We start from the raw sequence: 20945 nt of genomic DNA, 5'->3' as shown, positions 1-20945 counted from the left end.
TAGAGAGAACTACTGCGAATTACGTGGTCAGTCCCACAACTGGTTATTTACATTAGCACGGAGCACGGCTTGTACGGATACACTCCTGAAGCAAATGGATACATGACGGAACAAACTCCTCAATTCATTCGCGATATATACGCGTATTTACGTTGTCATATTGTCATACTATATACAGTAGTGATTTGCGTTGTCTTTTCGGACTTAGGTGCTCTTGGTAGTGTCCCAGATGACATTGCCAGATCCGTCCTTGATCTGGATCCAAGGAGCCGAGTTGAGGACAACCATGGTCTTGCCCTGGCCTCCAGTGTTTGTTTGCCATTGAACGGCGCCGTTGAAGTAAGTTCCAAGGTTACCGCTGGAATCGAACCTCAACTGGCATCCGGAAGGGCTACCGCATCCCTGGCTCAGGGTGTGTCCACTAGCCCAGACAGGTGTACCGGACTGGAGAACAACAAGGTTGTTGTCACCCTGGTATTGGGCAATGACGTTGTGAAGGCTTGCAAATGGGCCAGTATCGGTGGAAATGGTCAACGATCCAGCATTGAAGGTGACCGAGTTAGGGAGTGCGATAGTCGAGCACAAGAAGTTGGTGGTGTTGCCGGGGGCAGCGACAAATCCGGACTGGAGGTTCGTGGTTCCAGTGAGTCCAGCGGGGTAGTAGATGAGGTTTGCGTTTTGGTTGAAAACGCTCTGGATGGGAGAGCTGCACTGGGAAGCATCCGAGAAGCTGGAGTGGGGAGAGGGAACACCCGACACAGTGTTTCCGGTGACCTGCAAAATATATTAGCAGACTATTAATGGGTATGACAAGCGAACTGGAAAACATACCGTCAGGCCGTTAGACCATCCATTGATGGCAATGGGGAAGCTAACATGGCCACTGATGGTGTTGCCAGAGACGGTGGCAGGGCCCTTCAGAGGTGGCGGGGGATCGCCAAAGGACCAAACGTTGGCACCAATGCCAATGCCAAGGTTGAACAGCTTCTGGCCTTGGATGTTGTTGTTGGTGACACTGACGCCAGCATAGCTACCGTCGTACTCGCCGTCGACCATGTTGATGGCACCGAAGCCGACATAGTCGGGGGACGAGATAATGGTGTTGCCAGTAATGGTGCTACCGGGAGAACCGAAGATGACAATACCGCCATCAGTAGGGCCATTGATCTATCACAGAGAGGTCAGCTTATAGAATTCATCTTTGTTTGCGGCTGCCACTAACAGTGTTGCCCTGGACAAGAGATGCAGTGCAATCTAGTGAGATACCATCTGCCCACTGGCCGTTTCCATTGGCATCAGTACCAGACTGGCCGCAAGGACCAATATCGTTGTTGACGATAGTAACGTTCTTGCAGGGATTGTTGTTATCTCCAGAGCCAATGGCATGGAGACAGCTCCAACCACGAGGGTTTCGTGAAGCTACGTTGGAGACGGTTTGGCCAGTGGTGAAGCCGCCGATCTCAATGTTGGCAGCGCCACCTGGGAAAAGGCCAGCTCCACCTCTGTTGCCCTCAAGCTGAAGGTTCTTGATGCGGATGTTGTTGAAGTTCTTGCCATAGATCAAAGTGCTCGCAGAGCTGCCTGGAGCAACCTGAATGGTACCCCTTGTGCTGTCCGTAGGGTAGCCCTGGGTGGAGATTTCCTGGTTGTCGGCAGTGAAGCTGATCTGATCGGTGATCTGAATCGTAGCACCGGGGCAGAGCTGAACGACGGCACCATTGCCTCCAGATTGCAGAGCATTCTGGATCGTAGCTTGGTTACCCGAGGAGATACAAGCGGCAGAGGCAATAGCCGGCAGCGTAGCCGCTGTGAGCAGGCTGTTTTTGAGAGTTGCCTTCATACCGGGCAAGTCTATAACCCAAACTAAGAAGAAGATAGTAGTTTTCGGGTAGTTGACAAGAGCAGGCCTGTTGAGTAATGAAGAATCCTGAGAAATAGAACGAGCCCCTAGCGCTTCCCTTCCTCGCTTTTATCTTCCCAACTTGTGTCTCCTATTCATTTTGTCACAAACTACAACTCCATACCATTCGCGTGTTGTGCGGCTTCCTTTTCCGATCCTCGGAAAACCGGACTTTACTATGTTTCAGCACCTAGAACACCGCCCCGACTTTCTGGAGTAAGAATGAAGTAAGCCCACAATCATCCGATGCTAGAATGCATATTGCTTAGGTCTGATGCTGGTCTTGCTGGTGTAATCGGTACTGAATAGGGCGCATCCCAGCCGTGTCTGACAGCTGGACACCAACTAGTCCAGATCAAGAAGCTCCCTGCTAGCCCCTTTTACTTGCGAACCCTCAATTGAAAGCCCGACTCTGAAAACCCGAATAGCCTCGTGTGAATGGCGGATTCTCAAGGGCGATGAAAAAACGTGGTACGGAATACGGAGTCTTAGTCGCCTTCCGCAAACCCATCGGCAACATTCGGCTCGGCAGTAATCTCGGTCAGATTCCTACTATATTTGTAGTAAGGAAATGCATGTTTCAGCCCCCTCTCATTGGCTTCGCATCAAGTACCTACTTATGACGATGTTGCGTAACAACGACCGAGGAAAAAACAAGATCGAGGACGGAGAATATAGAATGGGGGGAGAAAACTAACTCTCTTAAGGCGATGTGCCGGATTTGCTATGCATAGTGGAAACGTTGGGTGCCTGGAGCCGGCAATTCCCAACGCTACGCTGCAGGTCGAGCTATAATATCACGTTGCTCTGCTTCACTTTAGGCTAAATGACAACAAGATCGAGCCAGACATTAAGCCTAACCGAAGTAGCGGCATCCTTCATCCTCCCGACGCACACAACCACTCGAAACATCGCGACTAAACAATGCGGAGAGGTACGAAATACCAGATCGGGTTGCGGGGAAGGCCTTGTCTTGGCTGTCGATTGAAGGAGCCGCCGGTAATCTATCCTTTAGGAGACGGGAAAATCTGGGGAAAGCGATGGGTTTTAGGAGATTTCACGTTCGTGCCCTTCGTACAGGGTAACATTGGCAGATGTAAGTGACGGCGTACCCGGAGATGGAGAGGATCGGCATACGAGAAATAGGTCTGGTAGCCCGCAGTTTGTCATATCCCGTCGGGACAAAACAAAACTTGCTCGATTAAGAAACTGGGATGAGACATGAAGCCAATTCTCAATGCAGTCAGAAAGCTGCGGGCGAGAATGAGCGGAGAGCAATGCACATGCAAAATAGACATGTATATAATAGGTGGGAATTGATTGCTTCAAAAGGGAGGAGGAAAAGCTATCAATAGGAACTCGGGCACCGATCGATGCTCTGATACTCCAGATCACTTGGTGTATCATCTTCAAAGGCAGTCATGGCGGGCCTACGCATTCTACCATGGATGTACTCCATGGCTCTTTTCCACCTCGCTCAATCCCGAACTTGTTTGCCTGCGTACCAAGCGACAACAACTTACGTGGGTTGCTATCATGATCCAAATTCGCCTCGCGATCTCGCAGGGCCATTTTTGACTGTAAACAATCTCAATTCGCCCCAATATTGTGCCAACCTTTGCGGTGCGGCTGGCTACCAATATGCCGGAGTTGAATTCACTATGTAAGTGGCTCTAAAGCTTTGGAAATGATGCCAATTCAAGATGTTGATTCTAACATAATTATTTTCTATAGCCAATGCTTCTGTGGCCACCGCATTGAAAGCACTTCCGTCAAAGCTGACGAGAGCCAATGCACTTCGCCATGCCCTGCGGACCCCAGTAAGATTTGCGGAGGTGGCAACATGTATGTCTTTAACTCCAGGATCAGATATAATAAGAAAAACGAACTTTTCATCTAACGCAAGTTCACAGGATCAACATTTACCAAGTCACTAATCCATCGTCAAACCCTCCCTTGACGCCTTCATTCCCTGACTGCACTCGCGATCCTCTTTGCAGCAATGATGTCTGTGACACCACCAAGAGCATTGCCCAAAGAGCCGCCGCCATTGTTTCGCCTATGACGCTGAACGAAAAGGTCTCAAACGTAGGTAGCTCTGCTTCTGGCAGTGGACGACTCGGTTTGCCAGCATACCAATGGCAGAATGAAGCGCTCCACGGCGTCGCTGGCAGCACTGGCGTGCAATTCCAGTCGCCTCTTGGAGCCAACTTCAGCGCAGCGACCAGCTTCCCCATGCCTATTCTTCTCTCTGCCGCATTTGACGATGCTCTTGTCCAGAGCGTAGCCACTGCTATCAGCACTGAGGCTCGTGCATTTGCCAACTATGGATTTGCTGGATTGGACTTTTGGACGCCAAACATCAACCCATTCCGTGATCCCCGCTGGGGTCGAGGCATGGAGACCCCTGGAGAGGATGCATTCCGTATCTCGGGTTACGTACTGGCTTTGGTCAACGGCCTTCAGGGCGGAATTGATCCCGATTACTTCAGAACTATCTCAACTTGCAAGCACTTTGCTGCTTACGATATCGAGAACGGTCGCACTGGGAACAATCTTACGCCTACCCAGCAGGACATGGCTGATTACTATCTTCCAATGTTCGAGACCTGCGTTCGTGACGCAAAGGTCGGATCCATCATGTGCGCCTACAATGCGGTTGATGGCGTCCCAGCTTGTGCTGATAGCTATCTCCTACAATCTGTGCTTCGCGATGGTTACAATTTTACCGAGGACTTCAACTACGTTGTTTCCGACTGCGACGCTGTCGAGAACGTTTTTGACCCCCACCATTATGCCGCCAACTTGACTCAAGCTGCTGCCATGTCTCTGAATGCCGGCACTGATCTTGACTGTGGCAGCTCTTATAACGTCCTGAATGCCTCGGTGCAGGCTGGTATGACTACAGAGGCTACTCTTGACAAATCCTTGATTCGATTGTACTCTGCACTCGTCAAGGTCGGATGGTTCGATCAGCCCGCAGAGTACAGCTCTCTTGGCTGGGGCAACGTCAACACCACACAGACCCGAACCCTTGCGCATGATGCCGCCACTGGAGGAATGACCCTGTTGAAGAACGATGGCACTCTCCCTCTTTCGCCCACTCTCCAGAATGTCGCAGTCATTGGTCCGTGGGTCAATGCCACCACCCAGTTGCAAGGCAACTACGCTGGTACAGCACCGGTATTGGTGAACCCCCTGACAGTCTTCCAGTCAAGGTGGCGCAATGTCAAGTACGCACAGGGAACCGCCATCAACTCTGGAGACACTAGCGGATTCAATGCTGCTCTCTCTGCCGCAAGCTCTTCCGATGTCATCGTTTATCTCGGAGGAATTGACATCTCTGTGGAGAACGAGGGCTTTGACCGTAGTGCAATCACCTGGCCCGGAAACCAATTGGACTTAATCTCTCAACTGGCTAACCTTGGCAAGCCCTTGGTTATCGTGCAGTTTGGAGGTGGCCAGATTGACGACAGCTCTTTGCTGAGCAACTCCAAGGTTAACTCTATCTTGTGGGCTGGATATCCTGGCCAAGAAGGTGGCAATGCTCTCTTTGACGTCCTTACCGGTGCAAGCCCACCAGCTGGCAGACTTCCAATCACACAATACCCTGCCAACTATATCAACAACAACAACATCCAAGACATGAACCTTCGACCATCCGGAAGCATTCCTGGACGCACATACGCATGGTATACTGGCACTCCTGTCCTTCCTTTCGGTTACGGATTGCATTACACCAACTTCTCCGTGTCACTGGGATCCACCAAGACTGCTGGCACTGACGTTGCTACCATCGTCAATAACGCCGGATCAAACAAGGACCGAGCCACATTCGCGACCATCGTCGTGAACGTCAAGAACACCGGCGGCAAGGCAAATCTAGCATCTGACTACGTCGGCTTGCTGTTCCTGAAGTCCACGAATGCAGGCCCCGCGCCTCACCCGAACAAGCAGTTGGCCGCGTACGGGCGTGTCAAGAAGGTGGGCGTTGGTGCAACCTCACAGCTTACTTTGACGGTGCCCCTCGGAGCACTTGCTCGTGCAGATACCAACGGTGATAGATGGGTCTACCCCGGTGCCTATACCTTGACCCTGGATGTCAACGGGCCAGTGACGTTTAACTTCACTTTGACTGGTTCAGCAACAAAGATTAGCACTTTGCCAAGAAGATCCTGAAGTGATTGGGACTGGGAAATAATGTAAATATGTTTGTTGGATAGTTATCTAGCACCAATTGAGCTTGTATGACATGTATCTTGATGATTTGTGCCTTTGCTTGAGCTCGCTTGCGTAGAAAGGATCTCACCATATTCGTTCGAGCATGTGCGCAGTGCATTAATTATACCCACAGATTATAAATAGGTTGGTACAGCCAAGTAAGTAGATACTATTAAAGTGGAAGGTAGATATTATTCCAAATGACATCGAGATCCAAGGCAAAGTAAGAAGTAGGAAGGCTGGCTGAGAGAAGCGCTATGCCTAGTGGGGAGAAAAGCGGTCATCTCACAAGTGATTTTTTTTTTCGCAAGATATTGCCCCATATCAAACAACGGAGTTTTGGGGGCCATTTAAAACGGGTTTCGGGATCCAAGGATAAAATATCGCCATTTTGGGTCGAAGCAGTTGGCCCGCTTTGTGATCTCCCGAGTAATGAGCCGGGAGGTTGGCTCCCTTAGATAGGATGCTCCTTACATGTACTTAATATAGACTCGATTTATCATAGCATATAAACATGATAGTTCAAATTACCCTTGCATTCACACCGAGGCGTGGGAAAACCCAGAAGGAAAAACCCATACCAAGGTCAACTAAAACATACTATGTAATTATGGATATTCATCCTTTCTCCAATCCCACAGAGTCCACAAGAGTCATTAACCCAACAGCAGTCCCACGAACAGCTTAGATAAGACCGGCCTCACCAGGCTGGATAACACCGTCAAGCTTGGCAGCGGCGTGAGCCCGAGCAACCATGCCGTAGACGGGGAAGTACGTGTCAAGGTAGGGAAGCACCTCTGCGGCACCAGGGACGTTTCGCCAGTCCCTCATAAGGTCGCAAACAATAGAAAACAGGCTGACGACTTGCACACCGGCGTGTCTCATCCTGTCGTTGGAGATCTCGCGGACAAAGGTAGAAGAGCTGCCAGAGGCCTCGGCATTGGCCCAGACAGAGTATCCCGCAGCTCGAAGAGACAAGGCGAGATGAGTGGTGCACACATCGGTAACGATTCCGGCAAGGATGACCTGAGTCTTGCCGGTAGCCTTGACAGCAGCCTGGAAGTCCTTGTTGTCCCAGGCATCGACTTCACCCTGGCGCTTGATGAAAGTTGCGTTGGGGTACATGCCAGTAATCTCCTTTGGCAAGGGTCCGTTGGGGCCTAGTTGTATGTTTAGCTCTATGTAACAGTATTTCAAGTGCCTAATGGCATACCTTGCTCTGCGGAAGTGGTCAAGATAACTGGCAGATCAAACAGCTTTCCAATGGCGGCATGCGCAATGATGCTCTCCTTGTAGGTAACTGGCTCAAAGTCTCGGACAGCGTTGTAAAGGCCATCTTGGAGATCGACGACAAGGAGAACAGCCTTCTCTTTGTCGAGTCTTTCGTAAGGATATGCTTCAAGAGAACAAGAAATGTCAATACTGTACAAGCCCCGTCAAGATTTCTCGCGTTACTCACAGCTTCCCATGACGGTAGCAGACATCGAGGCGAGCGCCACGGCGACGGTTGAAAGGAACTTCATTGTTGCTGATTGGTGTGATGGGTTCTGAGTTGAACTAGAGAGGATTGGAGAGTGTGATTTGCAGAGTTGAGCTTGAGCCTGAAGAAAAAGAATCATCTCTGAGGGGATTCATCTGGGAATATATAGTCCAACATCCTTGTCTCTGAGCTTGCCTTCACGAAGGATTCATTTCAGAATATGGCTCAGAAAATACCTGATTTCAAAGATAGTTCACTACTGCAGGGCAGTCACAGTGTTCCACGGGCTTCCAGCGCAGTAATTTCCACCTTGCATGCATGATGAGGTCTTTTCTCTGCAGTCAGCAAATTCATTCAAGTGAGGCTATCCACACATTGCAACACAACGAGCTGCCTACCAGGATCTGTCTCTTCGCCCGGTTTGTCTTTGTCCTCCATCACTGTTAGTTGTAATGATGACTAGTCCCTGACCAGGCCCTGGTCCACGTTATGTAATTCTAGTGTCAGCTCCGCAGCTGTGGCTTGATTGGCTCCAAATGATGCACAGCACGCCTTACGAGATAAAGTTGGCCAAGTTCCACCAATTATAATGAGTTAGCTTAGCAATTATGCTATGTTGACAAGTGGCTGACATTAATGAAGCCAAGCCGCGAGGGAAGGGATCGCATAATGGGCAACAAATTGTTAGCCAAAGTCGCCACCTTATCAACAACTATGTCATTAACTATATTGCTACTATCCACACTTCAACTGCTGTGTAAGAGCTGAGTCTATTCTCTCAAATAGTTGGCGATAGGAAAAAAAAATTCGAGCAAATCGAAGATTTTTGCCTATATTTACTCCCCCTAATTGCGTGAAGTTAATGCGTTCCTCTGTGTGTTTGTGCACACAAACACACAATCATGAGAGAGATAGGTAAGAAGACCAAAGATGCTGGTAGGAAAATTAGCTCATTGATTTTTCAGGCTATTATCGGCATCTTTATTGAACCAAACTCTCTTTGGCTTTCTGCTGTTCAAGCCCATTGCTCGTGTCTTTTTACAGGGTTAATGGTATGTATTCTTGTCAAAAGATCCTGGGGCCATACGAAGCATGAGCAAGGAATAGATTCCTCATACATTGCAGATTATGGGTCTCGAAAGCCTCGGCGTTACTGTGTACAATGCTGAGTGCGGACGTTACCCGCGTTCATTTTCATAACATTTCAAGTCAGTATCCGAAGGCTAGTGCAAACTCTGCACTGCTGTCTCGATGGTAACCGACTATTGGATGTACGAAGTGGTATTGAGACAATACTCTGGGAAATCCTTTTTTATATGCCTCTGTGGTGTATGTCTCTGAAGTGGCAAACCAGGAGATTTCGATCGGACAAGGTATGAATCGTAAAACAACACCTCCCGTTATGACTCAGGTTTGACAAACAGTTAGAAGACGAAGATTTTGTGTTTGCCGCTAATTCATCAGCAATGTGTAAAGATTTAGTGTCCAGCATATGCATAAATTTCTAGGTATACGATGAACACTCTGCCGCATGTATACAGTGTCGCTGCCAATCTCGAGGCCTCCCCCTTTGTCTCATCATTTAGTCATTGTCAAGCATTCGTTAACAAGAACCAATAGTATTTCAACCTCCTCATGATTCGTATCTGCCGAGGTTTACTTGACACGCTTGAACGGCTAGTGCCATATGTGCCTGTGGACACTGGCGTCTAGCTCTCGCGAGATGGAGCCTAAAAGCCTGATTTTCACTCTTGGAGATGTGTAGCTACCTTAAGCTAAACAATATTAAACAAGATAAGTGGTATGCAATTCTATGTGGCATCATGCGGTTGGTCAATTGATTAATGTCGTCGAAGGGATGAATCTCTTACCCCTTGCCAGTGGCAAATGAGGACACGGGTCAGCCTCACGCAAACCGTATCTTGTATTTACATACAGATCTTGGTGTACTGACATGTTGAATTTTCGCCACTCGAAAGAAAATATCATCTAAACTAAACCAAACAGGTCATCTTTGGCTATATTCAAAAGTACTACCTCAAGAAATGTCTGTGAGTACACATCTTCTCCTAGCTTGGCCCCTGAGCCTGGCCCCTGCCGAGATATTAGTATTCTACAAATCTCGTGCGCAAGCCTATCGACCCACTACACGCGTCCCAGCTTTAGAAACAGTTTGATAAGGGCTTCTTGCTAAGCTTTGAGTGATGTCTGAGTCAGTTCACCATCATTTTTTGTGGACGCAGAGATGGAAGAGCTTTTCCTATGAACATTTCTCAACTAACAGTGGTCGGACAGGATCAAAACCAGGAGGAACATTGAACTCTAAGCCACCCAGAGACAAACATCGTTGAAAAATAAAGTCCGAGTCCGGGCCGCCTCAGCTCACACCTGAGTTCGCCCCCAATCCCGACCTAGACACCACTTTAGCTGGGCGTAGAGTATGTTAGCCCGGAGCCGTGTAACAAATAAGTGGCGGTGTAAAGCGCCGGCCACTACCTAAACTTCTCTCGTTACTATTCGGTGTTGGTGTAGCGTGTTGCCGATGCTATACTGCGGTTTCACATATCATCCCCTCGTCCCCCCCATCCTTGGTGATCAGAACGTGGCCCCCCTCCAAGCCGTGCTGTTCTTCCCAAAGTTGGGTCCGCTCACAACCAAGTCAATGGGTCCCTTGTCTTGGAAGAAATGATTCAGCCCAATCTGGACGCAAGAACCTGGCGTGCCGTCAATAAGGACCTATTCTTCTACATCGCCCGAGGGAGACGGCCGCGTATGGTTCGTCCCTTCAGAGTCTTCGCCATGGCACATGTTTGGATTACTCATGCTTGAGATTATTTAATTGAGACACGTGCAAGAACTTTCGTCCTATCTTTATCCCGGAGACACCATTTACCCGGCTATGTTACATCAGGCTGGCTCGTGGGGCACCGTTGCAAAAGCGTTGGTGACGATCAATGTCACCGCGCTCAACTGGGTCGCAATTTGTTTTTAGGTGATATCGGCCAAAGTCTAGCGGCATTGGAGTTTATGATATATTAGCATCTTCTTTCAGCGTCCATTTACAATGATATATAGGGCTCCAGCCGGCCCACCGATGCCGTCCCAAACATTACCAATTATTATGTAAATGGCGAATCGTGTTCATCACCCGCTTCTCATCACTTAAGATGTGATGGACCCGCACCTCGGCGAACGAGCGGTTCCACATGCCCATACAAATTAGACGCCGTACCCCAATAACTTGTAACAAGTCATTTCGGATTGGGTGGTTTTGAGCTTCGCAGGCTCGCTTGAACATGAGGGGAAGATCTTCAATTAATTGATCAGTGGAACGCAGCGTTGGATGAGCATTGTTCGAGATTTACCATTGGATAACGGTGACGATAGTGTCGAACTGGTGTCGAATTGGTGTCATGGGAACTCTCAAAAACATTTCAACCAACAACGTTGACATGGACTATATAAACAATCGACAATGCTCTGGAGAGAGAATGGAGAACTCCAGCGCGCAATCGGAAACTATTGCACCAATTGTATGACTTGAGAAGATCGCGCCCTACATCATTCTTCATGCGCTACCGCTCTTTCATCTTTGGAGCTCTTGGGCTCTCCGACATCTTTGTCGACGCAGCTTCAACTCTTCTCTCAGGCGGGACAATTATCGCATGGGACGACAGTGCAAATTATCTTAAAATCATTCGAAATGGTTCCGTTTTGGTTACAGATGATCGCATTGCATCTGTGAATGCAAACCCTCAGCCATCTGAATTGCCGCCAGGAACGAAGGTTGTCGACATATCGAATCAAATACTGACTCCGGGATTTGTTGATACCCACCGCCACGGATGGCAAACGGTTTTTAAGACAATTGCCTCAAACACATCTCTTACTGAATACTTTAGCCGCTACGGAGAATTTGTCGCAGCAGATAAGTTCACGGCTGATGATGTATATATTAGTCAATTGGCTGGCTTGTACGAAGCCATGAACGGCGGAGTGACAACTCTTCTTGATCATGCTTCGCATACATGGTCTGCAAGCACGTCTTATGCTGGATTCAATGCATCAATTGACAGCGGAGCTAGAGTCTTTTGGACATTTGCTTTTCACAACATCACGTCTCTCAACTACACTGCGTCTGACCAGATTCCACTGTTTCGAGAAATGGCGACAAACAAAGAAGCGCTGGTGGGAGGCTCTCCCACAGAACTCGGCGTTGCATATGACTTCTGGGGGCCAAATCCAACCGTCAATGAGGCACAGGACATTGCAAATCTCATCAAAGAGTTTAACGTCTCAGTCATGACAACGCACTCTCTTGCCGGACCATGGGGTATAAGCAATCTTCCAAGCGAAGTTCAGCGTTTTGGTATTTTGAATGGCACCGTTCCCATTGTCTTCTCTCACTCCAGTTTCATAACTGCAGACGATTTGCAACTGCTTCGTTCCACCAACCAATACATCTCCATCACTGCAGAATCGGAGATGCAGTACGGACATGGCCACCCTCATTCATATGATGTGCAAGACCAAGCCGCACTCGGCATTGATACTCATTTTACCTATTCGTCCGATATTTTGACCCAAGCTCGAATGTGGCTGCAGTCCGTCAGACATCATTTTTACAATCAGGTGTTGGAGAATTGGCAGGTCCCGACTTATTCTCCCATGACCGTCAATCAAGCGTTCCTGCTAGCAACTAGGTCTGGTGGGCTAGCGCTTCGACGACCCGATCTTGGTGTCATCAAGTCAGGTGCCAAGGCCGACTTAGTAGTCTGGGATGCGGAAAACTCTCCTGCGATGCTCGGGTGGGACGATCCTGTTGCGGCAATTATTATGCATGCAAACGTTGGCGATGTTCTGCACGTATTAGTTGACGGAAAGTTTGTCAAAAGGGATGGTAAAATTGTCAACAATGATTACCCCAATATTCGGAGAGAATTCCTAAAGTCAGCAAAGAAGATTCAAAGCATATGGAAGCAAACTCCTTATCCCACGTACGAGGGCGCATACTCGAGCGGCTATGGCTACGGAACACCATTGACCGTCGATGTGCAGAGAGGAAAGGATACTGGCTATGGCACACAGTTTTTGTAATCCATGGGTGGCAACTGAGGAGAAGGATCTAGGGAGAGAGCGATATATCAGCAGAGTCATCTGTTATTCATAGGTCACTACAAATTCCTAACTGAAATGTCTAATTCGAGGAAAAATGTTCAGCGCTCAGCAGCAACACAGAGTTGAAGTTCTGTCGCAGTATTCTGAGGAAATATAACGATTATCGTCACTTATGCTAGCATCACCACTATCACCATAATCCTCTGGTCTCTACTAGTACCAATATTAAAGTCGAGCAAGAGGGGGCGCTAGACAGCACTTTCTTAATGTATAGTTTGACTTCCTTTTATTGAGTTAACATAGTATCTTATGAGCTGCTGGCTGCGTGCTACACCACTAACTAACAACGTATATGAAGTCATGCAATCACTCAAAGATAAGACGCCTCAACGAGGAATCCCACAGTAAACTTGGCATGCCGAAGAACCGCCGGCCACTGGATCTTATCGAGAGACTATCTAAATGTCAGCTAGAACTGGGTAATCTTGATAGTGATACTTACGTCTCCAGCAGTGTGGATGCTAGGGTTGGACCTCTCGAAAGTGTCTTCATTGACAAACGCAGAGGCTGCGAATCACAGGTCAATAAGAATTCCGAATGGATGCTTTAATACTTGAGAAACTTACGGAAACCGTTTGATCGAGCACTTGCGTGGTCAGAGCAGCCATAACCGCATCGCGTGGTAAGAGGTGCAGCACCCGTGTACTGGGTAGCAATTACTCTGACGTATTGCGTCAAAGCCGCATCAACGTTATCAGTATAGACAGCCAGCTGGTTGCTTGGAGAAAATCCAGTCATGTCTTGGTTGAGCATAGCAAGGACTGTCTTCCCAGTGGATTTATAGTTGGAGAAGATTGCCTGAGACCCGAGAAGTCCTCCTTCTTCACCACTATACCAGTGGAACTCAATTGTGTTTTGGGGAGTGAAGTCTGACTGGGCGATGACACGAAGGGCTTCAAGGATAGTAACTGATCCAGAGCCGTTATCATCTGCGCCGGGGCTGCGGGCTGTCGTCGAGCCAGCGGTGGAGTCCATGTGAGCGCCTACGATGACTTGAGTTCCGTTAGCAACTCTGTTATTTCGCATTGGGTATGCCGATGGCGAGCTTACTAAGGTTTGAACTCTCTCCGGGCAACCGGGCAATGATCGAAGGCTGGTTCCAGGTATGGGTGAACCTTTGCACAGTGATCTCTGGTCTTGCAGAGGCAATGGTGGAGACTTGGTCAAATAGCCAAGCCGAAGCCTGAGTGCCAGTTGTTGAGCGATAATGCCGAGTAGTGAATCTAATCAACTATTAATATGTGGGAGCTGTATTGCGAGAGTGATTGGCTAGTACGCACTGAGTAAACGTAGTCAGCCAGCTTTGGGGACCGGTGGTGGACACTTTTGCGATGAGCGACTGGGCTTCGTCTACATGCTCGACCCTTGTCGGATAAGTGACAGCGCGAGTAGTCAGAGAGGTGTCTGATGGTGCTCTTGAGAGAATGGATAGCACCTCATCATCCTGTGAGTTGATGTCAGTAACGATGTCTGTAACGACCACGGGTAAATGACGCCAGTTGCATCATGCTTGCCTTAATATCAGTAATGTCAATGAATCCAATGTTCTTTGAGGTAAATCTGTCAAACTTCTCCTGTTCAGTCACCCACTGGCCAACGTCATCTTCTGAAGTTTTTATAAGTCGAAGCTCCGAGTTGCTGCCAGTGAGGGGCGCAGCGAGGGCAAGCGGGAAAGCCGCCACAAGCAAAGCAAGGGTAGCTTTGGTAACCATTTTAGAAATCTGAACAAATCGATGTTGTCAAGAGTTTAGAAAGAAACGTTCCGGTATCCATGGGGTAGTGGCTCATTTTATCCATTAACTTCAGTACAGGAGATGAATCGGCAACTCAAATGACGCCATACTCCCTTCTTTCAAAAAGCATAGATTCAATACCGCTGCTTTGCGCCATCCCAAAGAACATTGGCATCCACTCATTTGCATTAACATATGACGAATTGCAAACTAATGAGCTTCCTTATCTGGTAGCTAGAGTCCGCAAGAATAAAAGGCTCCCCTCATTGTTGCAAAACATTCCTAGATAAGCTAGGTGACATTCGGGCCAAGCATGGATCAAGCTGAGCGGAGAATTGACATATAAGCTTAATTTATTGGCTAAAACTATTTTGTCAGCCACCCAAAACACCTCTCTAGGGCTTTAAGGTCTTCAAGCTTGTCCTTGGCAGTCGGGCTTAGCTGCGGATTGGAAGTTGGAGTAGGAGAAGAAGAAAAGCAACTGTAGCATTGGCGAAAGTTCCACGCCAAAATAGCAGGTGAACCAAGATTGACTCCGCGCCGGCAATCAATGTGGCCGGAGATGCGACACGTTGATGTCTAGTGTTTGGGCGGAAGAGGGTTTTTGGTGAAATAAATGCGCAAACTATTGCGTTTCTGCTCGGAGGTTGCTATAATGGCGCATATTATACCAATGATAGCCGGTTGCAAAAATAATTGAAGATCTTTGCAGTTCTCAAGTACGACATCGGCGGAATATTAAGCCTGATCAATGGAGACGTGGGTGCTTACACAGCAGGATTAGGAGTTGGATAGGATTCGAGATCAAATGAAGAAGAAAGCGATCTTCTCAAAATTGTCCAATTGCCCATGAGTAGTGTGGATAGAAGACGAAAGTAAACGCTATTCATGGAACTTATAGACCGAAAAGACCCATTACTCCTTTGTATACGTTATCTACGATTACACCGTCTGAAACCAATTTCGTTGTGCTTGAACCTTGCTGTTCGGACCTGTTTGCGCATGTATTTTGAGTTTGTTCTTGAACCTTTATGTAGCAGCGGTCATACTTTGTGACATGAACCTTCAAGGTTTGACTTGGTCAACTGTTGTCGACAAGATTGAGCTACGGATTGACTCTGGATTTGGTCCAAAAGCTGGAGCATAGCCTTCCTCCGAACCAGCTACTATACAGGCTTACTATCCCTCCTGATTAAAATATAATTTCCATGTACATCCTTCAGCAATTTTGTGACCGCATATTTCTTCGTCAAGGCTGGTCGACGAAAAAAGGTATCGCTCGCCTTGGAGTTGCCAAGTGTTTATAATGAAAATTTAGTCCGGCTCCACCCATCAAATATCTCGAAGCTATAATAATATAGTGGTTAGTATATCAGTTTGTGGATATGAAACACTGAAGACCGAGGTTCGATTCCTCGTTATGGCAAGATATTTCTTTTTTTACTTCATTTCCATATTTTTCCCTGAGGCTGTTAACTGCTCATCATAGTCTTGTTTTATTTTCTTAGTTTTTTCTTCGTGGGTTAACCCCTCAATGCTTGTGCTGTATGCTACATTTCTACATGAGGAAAAATACTGTAGCAGACCTGACAATCTAAGGCACTTCGACAAATTACCAGTACACACATCATTCGTTATTATATACAGCGTAGTATCCATACCATGAGTAATTAGAGGCAACAATTGCCGTTATTATGCTCCTCTGGAGTGCCCGCTTGGGGTGGCCATGACTTCGTATCTTATAATATCCGGCTTCTATTTCCTTCCGGCCGAATCCGACCGCTAGAAGCTCTCTATATTTGGGCGTTGGCCCACAAAGATTGCAATCTTTGTTGAGGAAGTGTTAAGCCTGATCGGCTCTAGTAGCTTCACTAGAACACCAATTCCGCCCGGCATCATTCGGGAGGGCTACAACTTAAAACCGCTTCACAATTACCACCAGCCCCGATCGACAATTATAATTACATATAAAGATACTTTTTTCAAGCAACTTTTTGAGTATCGAAGCTGTCAATCCAACAGTTACAACTACCATTCCATATCTTGGCACCCAAAGTACGAGCGAACAACACGGTATCACATCGCAATTGGTTTCAACTAACATTTGGACTCTCCCATAGACTCACTGAGCGAGCGAGCATTTCCTAGACACAATGGCCTCCAACTTTACCGTTCTCTACAACCAGCCCAAGGAGGGCGAGTACTTCGACATGGATTACTACATCAACACACACATGCCCATTGTGAATAAGCAATGGGGCCCCATCGGCCTGAAGAGCTGGCAGGTCATCCAGGGCGGCCCTGATGCGCCCTTCTCTGGAGGTGTTTTGATGACCTGGGAAAAGCCCCAGGATGCAGCAAATGCTCTGACGGCGGAGGAGTCAAAGCCCGTCTTTGCTGACGTCCCCAACTTCACAAACTTGAAGCCAATTTTGCTGCCTTCAACCATCTTGAGCACCTGGGAGAAATAAAGAGGGGTCGCGGAATTGGCGCGGGGTTTGGAGGGGGACCCCTGTGGTGTCATGACGCCATTTTACATGGTGGTGGTACTGAATACGCGTTTATTGGCAGAGATGCGTCGGAACATAGCAGACTGTGAATGGTATCAATTTTAGCCGGGAACAACGCTACAGTCAATATATTGTACGTGAGATGCAGGTATATGTTAACTGAGAGGAGTATATGTACCTCTTGTTAGGGATGTCTTTTGATGTACATGGCACATAATCCCGCATGCGAAAGAACATGATTCTATTTACACAGCTTCCTCAGGAAGGTCATCACATCACCTCATCATCTTCTCATAATCACCTTGCTAAGAAATCTCAACACACACCTTTCCCTTGTGCTTGCCCAACCACTGGTACTCACAAGCTTCCTTGAGCTGATCCATGGAGAAGACTTTAGGGTCAATGACCGGCCGAAGCTTCTCTGGGTTTGCCTCGATCGCGCGACACAGCTCTTCCAGCACGACTCTAGATCCCACCGCAATCGGCCGCACGATGCATCTGTGCTGGAAGCAGTCCGAGAAGCTTGGCTGATCACCGCTGGAGCCTCCCAAATACCCAACAATATTGATGACGCCTCCAATTGCGACGGCCTTCAGACTCTGTCTCATAGACACCGGTCCAGAAACCTCAACGATATGGTCAAAGCCGCCTCCACCGGTCAGCGCTTTGGCAGTGGTGCCCCATTCGGCGTCTTCTTTGTAGTTGATGACATGATCAGCACCAAGGCCTTTCAGAAAATCGATTTTTTCGCTAGAACTCGTAGTTACGACGACCCTGGCACCAACTGCCTTTGCAAACTGTAGCGCAAACACGCTGACGCCTCCCGTTCCTTGTGTCAGAACCCATTTTCCAGCACTCACCATATAGTCGGACAGCCCAAAAAGAGCGCTCCACGCGGTGACTCCAGCACAAGTCAGTGTTGAAGCTTCCAGAGAGCTCAAGGTCGATGGAATTCGAACCAATCCCTGTTCATTAAATGCCCCATAAGTGCGAAGCGTACCATCTAACGCTCCTCCGAGCGCTGAGACGGCCGCAGAGAGTTGGAACGGCCCACCGACATAGTCCTGGAAAAACGCGGTGACAACTCTGTCGCCCGGAGTGAAGCGACGAACGTGTTTGCCAACTGCGATAACAGTACCAGCTCCATCCGAGCCTGGGATAACGTTTGGAGCCACAGGGTGAATTGATTTCCCTTGTGCTATCATAAGGTCACGGTACTTGAGAAGCAATCTTATTAATCATGATGATGTAAAGTCGAGATGCGATATCGACTTACATTGAGCGATACTGCTTCCACTGTGCGCGTTGTTAGGACGGCGATTTCTATAAAACAGACTCGCTGCCAAACTCACGTTTCACCAATACCTGGCTGTCTCCCAATTCAGGAAGCGGCTGTTCAGAATAATGCAAAGCGTCAAATCCTTCTCCGTCGCTCACAGTCCACTGGTGGACAACTTTGGGAATTGACAGGGCCATTTTTCAGGTGCTTAAACAGAATATTGAAGGATAGGGTCGCGAATACGACTTATGCGATACTCAGATAGAATTCTTGAATTGTATATTGTTTGTTCTAACTCTCCAAATGAATGCTATTTATACCAGTCTCATTTCCTTGCAATAGCCTGTTTTCGCTATGTGAAAACTCCGTACATTAATAATTCGCTGCAGAGGTTCAATTTTCTTACACGGAGAAAGTAAGACATTTCGATAAATGATTTAGAAGTCAGCGCTCAATTTATAATTCTCGATGGATAGTGGAGGGAGCTGCGTACTTAATAGTCATTTATTACTCTCTTCGACATTGTCTTTTCGGACAAATCTGAAATCCAAAACAGGTATCTGGTGGAGTCTTGAATGGGGCATTTAATTGGCCATCGGCGATGGTTAGAAACATTAAAAAACTAACGCCGATGACTGTTCCTTCTCCATCGAATGAAAGGTGTTACTTAACTGGGGCTCAACTGATCGGACTTGTTGAATCGCCAAGTTTCCGTCCCAGATTCAGAGTACCATAGTCACTTTTACCGCGGAGCTCGTACCTCACCGCGGAGCTCCTCCCTGACAGTGGAGTTAAAGGTCCTCCTTGCAGTGAATAGAATGTTGTCGGTACCGAAAGTCCGACTTAGATGGCATCTGAGTCGTATCACCGTATGTTTCAACGTTGCAACAAGACAAGTTAACAGCGGCCAAAGCGGCATTTGTAGTTTTCGGAAAAAGTAAACTGGAATTTAAGTAAAACCGATGAAACATCTTGCCTATTATCTCCAAACATCGTTTGTTGTTGACACTGGCTGACATCACATCATAACATCTCTTCTCGAACAAGAAATAATTGCCTCTTTTGGCGATTCGTGCCACCGCTAACGCCGGCTTCATAAAGGCGAGCACCGGAACCGCGACCCATCCCCGCTCGCTTCGAAATTCCGTGGTTCTTATTGCCGATAGACTTGCCGATAGACTTGACTCAAGTTCACGAACATGTTGTTGAAAGTTGAGATAAAAGAGAGTGAAATGGCAATCTCAAGGGTCGATTCAACAATTAGATTCATATGGCATCAACATATAAACGTGTAGCATATTACACACGACAGATTCAACTTAACAGCAGCTATTGCGCTTTTAATCGCTTTCGTCGACAGCAACTTAGACCATTTAGCTTAACTCATCCCACTATGTCTCTTCCTACTAGGCGCCTCGGAACTGATGGTCCCCTCGTCACAGCCATTGGCTTTGGCGCGATGGGCATCAGCGCTTATTATGGAGCCACAGAGTCTGATGAGGAACGCTTCAAGGTTCTCGACCACCTTTATGAAACTGGAGAAAGGTTCTGGGACACTGCCAATGTTTATGGAGACAGTGAGGAACTCATTGGCAAGTGGTTTGACCGCAACCCCGAAAAGCGGAAAGATATCGTTCTTGCAACCAAATGGGGGAACCTGGGCGGAGGCAAGGTCAGAAATGACCCTGAGTATGCCAAGGAATGCGCCGAGACTAGTTTGAAGCGTCTTCGAACGGATTACATCGATCTGTATTATGTCCACAGAGTTGATTCCAGTGTTCCCATTGAGAACACCGTCAAGGCCATGGTCGAACTCAAGAAGTAAGTCTCAATGCTGAGCGTTGCCTTATATTCTACCATGCCTTATGAAAGGAAAATACTAACTCTTCTTTAGTAAGGGCTGGGTTCGGCATTTGGGTCTCTCCGAGGTTTCGGCCGCAACACTAAGAAGAGCTCACGCTGTGCATCCCATCACTGCCGTTCAGATGGAGTACAGCCCTTTTGCGCTGGAAATTGAATTGCCAGAGACGAATATGCTCAAGACATGTCAAGAACTCGGCGTCGCTGTCGTCGCCTACTCTCCTCTTGGCCGAGGATTCTTGACTGGACAAATTCAAGGGCCCGAGGATTTCGAAGAAGGAGACTTCCGAATCAACATTCCTCGATTTTCTCCCGAGAACTTTCCCAAGAACCTGGAACTGGTTAACACTTTGAAAGAGATCGCGGCTCGGCATAATGCCACGAATTCGCAGCTGGTCCTTGCCTGGCTCTTGAAGCAGTGGGACATGGTCATTCCGATCCCAGGAACTAAGAGGATCAAGTACTACGACGAAAACATGGGAGCGCTGAAGCTGAACATTAGCGATGAGGAGAATGCAGAGATCAGGAAAGCTATTAACAAGACAACCATTATCGGAGACAGGTACCCTCCAGGCTGGAGTGCATCTCTGTTTACGGACACCGTTCCGCTGAAGGAATAAGCTGTATGCTGCATGAAGCATGGTTATTGCGTGATGTATGAAGAGATATACAAATATTATTTCTCATATGGCTAGTTCACTAAAATTTCTGATCAAAGTTGCCAAGATACTAGGTAGCTGCATGCAATATAGGTTCACATTACCGATTGCTCATTGGCAAGGTG

At 47.8% G+C, this 20945-nt stretch overlaps 8 protein-coding genes and 1 non-coding gene across 9 annotated transcripts; 5 read left to right on the top strand and 4 right to left on the bottom strand.

The window, feature by feature from the left end:
- Window positions 1-155: 155 nt before the first annotated feature.
- On the bottom strand, window positions 156-2252 carry V8C40DRAFT_38041 (uncharacterized protein). The gene is made up of 3 exons (XM_083222916.1): window positions 1223-2252; window positions 832-1167; window positions 156-774 (listed from the first exon to the last, which is right to left on the bottom strand). Exons 1-3 carry the CDS (start codon window positions 1838-1840, stop codon window positions 205-207), a joined length of 1524 nt encoding a protein of 507 aa, XP_083072238.1. The 5' UTR covers window positions 1841-2252; the 3' UTR covers window positions 156-204.
- A 1069-nt stretch (window positions 2253-3321) lies between these two features.
- V8C40DRAFT_267069 (glycoside hydrolase) lies at window positions 3322-6079 on the top strand (the record flags this gene model as incomplete). Its single annotated transcript, XM_083219821.1, has 3 exons — window positions 3322-3563; window positions 3635-3745; window positions 3814-6079. 3 exons carry the CDS (start codon window positions 3322-3324, stop codon window positions 6077-6079), a joined length of 2619 nt encoding a protein of 872 aa, XP_083072237.1.
- Window positions 6080-6805: 726 nt separating this feature from the next.
- Window positions 6806-7644, bottom strand: V8C40DRAFT_267068 (Isochorismatase-like protein; the record flags this gene model as incomplete). Its single annotated transcript, XM_083219820.1, has 3 exons — window positions 6806-7281; window positions 7335-7517; window positions 7581-7644. 3 exons carry the CDS (start codon window positions 7642-7644, stop codon window positions 6806-6808), a joined length of 723 nt encoding a protein of 240 aa, XP_083072236.1.
- Window positions 7645-10682: 3038 nt separating this feature from the next.
- V8C40DRAFT_248341 (amidohydrolase) lies at window positions 10683-12835 on the top strand. Its single transcript, XM_083216519.1, has one exon. It carries the CDS (start codon window positions 11172-11174, stop codon window positions 12696-12698), a length of 1527 nt encoding a protein of 508 aa, XP_083072235.1. The 5' UTR covers window positions 10683-11171; the 3' UTR covers window positions 12699-12835.
- Window positions 12785-14700, bottom strand: V8C40DRAFT_248340 (Zn-dependent exopeptidase). Its single transcript, XM_083216518.1, has 6 exons — window positions 14294-14700; window positions 14060-14223; window positions 13830-14002; window positions 13346-13771; window positions 13222-13286; window positions 12785-13173 (listed from the first exon to the last, which is right to left on the bottom strand). The coding sequence occupies exons 1-6, from the start codon at window positions 14489-14491 to the stop codon at window positions 13090-13092; spliced, it is 1110 nt and encodes a 369-aa protein (XP_083072234.1). The 5' UTR covers window positions 14492-14700; the 3' UTR covers window positions 12785-13089.
- Window positions 14701-15858: 1158 nt separating this feature from the next.
- On the top strand, window positions 15859-15938 carry V8C40DRAFT_t135. Its single transcript has one exon. It is a non-coding gene; the product is annotated as a tRNA-His (tRNA).
- Window positions 15939-16329: 391 nt separating this feature from the next.
- On the top strand, window positions 16330-17131 carry V8C40DRAFT_248338 (uncharacterized protein). Its single transcript, XM_083216517.1, has 2 exons — window positions 16330-16567; window positions 16633-17131. Exon 2 carries the CDS (start codon window positions 16666-16668, stop codon window positions 16981-16983), a length of 318 nt encoding a protein of 105 aa, XP_083072233.1. The 5' UTR covers window positions 16330-16567; window positions 16633-16665; the 3' UTR covers window positions 16984-17131.
- Window positions 17132-17155: 24 nt separating this feature from the next.
- Window positions 17156-18788, bottom strand: V8C40DRAFT_38001 (zinc-dependent alcohol dehydrogenase family protein). The gene is made up of 3 exons (XM_083222915.1): window positions 18375-18788; window positions 18299-18318; window positions 17156-18239 (listed from the first exon to the last, which is right to left on the bottom strand). Exons 1-3 carry the CDS (start codon window positions 18496-18498, stop codon window positions 17328-17330), a joined length of 1056 nt encoding a protein of 351 aa, XP_083072232.1. The 5' UTR covers window positions 18499-18788; the 3' UTR covers window positions 17156-17327.
- Window positions 18789-19694: 906 nt separating this feature from the next.
- Window positions 19695-20781, top strand: V8C40DRAFT_267063 (NADP-dependent oxidoreductase domain-containing protein; the record flags this gene model as incomplete). The annotated part of the gene is made up of 2 exons (XM_083219819.1): window positions 19695-20122; window positions 20196-20781. 2 exons carry the CDS (start codon window positions 19695-19697, stop codon window positions 20779-20781), a joined length of 1014 nt encoding a protein of 337 aa, XP_083072231.1.
- Between the last annotated feature and the right edge of the window lie 164 nt (window positions 20782-20945).

The sequence above is a fragment of the Trichoderma camerunense genome, assembly GCF_050948025.1.
Source record: "Trichoderma camerunense strain CBS 138272 chromosome Unknown V8C40scaffold_11, whole genome shotgun sequence".
Classification (NCBI taxonomy): Eukaryota; Fungi; Ascomycota; class Sordariomycetes; order Hypocreales; family Hypocreaceae; genus Trichoderma; species Trichoderma camerunense.
Note: the sequence above shows the minus strand (reverse complement) of the source record. Positions and strands in the feature narration are given on the sequence as shown.

Excerpts from the sequence above, each read along its gene's own strand:
- V8C40DRAFT_248341 (XM_083216519.1), top strand. The coding sequence starts at position 11,172 with ATGCGCTACCGCTCTTTCATCTTTGGAGCTCTTGGGCTCTCCGACATC.
- V8C40DRAFT_248338 (XM_083216517.1), top strand. The coding sequence starts at position 16,666 with ATGGCCTCCAACTTTACCGTTCTCTACAACCAGCCCAAGGAGGGCGAG.
- V8C40DRAFT_248340 (XM_083216518.1), bottom strand. The coding sequence starts at position 14,491 with ATGGTTACCAAAGCTACCCTTGCTTTGCTTGTGGCGGCTTTCCCGCTT. Across the intron at positions 14,003-14,059 it reads TGGCTGACTACGTTTACTCA|ATTCACTACTCGGCATTATC; the intron begins GTGCGTACTAGC and ends ATAGTTGATTAG. Across the intron at positions 13,174-13,221 it reads GCATCCACACTGCTGGAGAC|TCTCTCGATAAGATCCAGTG; the intron begins GTAAGTATCACT and ends ACATTTAGATAG.
- V8C40DRAFT_38041 (XM_083222916.1), bottom strand. The coding sequence starts at position 1,840 with ATGAAGGCAACTCTCAAAAACAGCCTGCTCACAGCGGCTACGCTGCCG. Across the intron at positions 1,168-1,222 it reads CTCTTGTCCAGGGCAACACT|ATCAATGGCCCTACTGATGG; the intron begins GTTAGTGGCAGC and ends TCTCTGTGATAG. Across the intron at positions 775-831 it reads GATGGTCTAACGGCCTGACG|GTCACCGGAAACACTGTGTC; the intron begins GTATGTTTTCCA and ends TATATTTTGCAG.
- V8C40DRAFT_38001 (XM_083222915.1), bottom strand. The coding sequence starts at position 18,498 with ATGGCCCTGTCAATTCCCAAAGTTGTCCACCAGTGGACTGTGAGCGAC. Across the intron at positions 18,319-18,374 it reads CAGCCAGGTATTGGTGAAAC|TGGAAGCAGTATCGCTCAAT; the intron begins GTGAGTTTGGCA and ends CAACGCGCACAG. Across the intron at positions 18,240-18,298 it reads TGGAAGCAGTATCGCTCAAT|TACCGTGACCTTATGATAGC; the intron begins GTAAGTCGATAT and ends TTGCTTCTCAAG.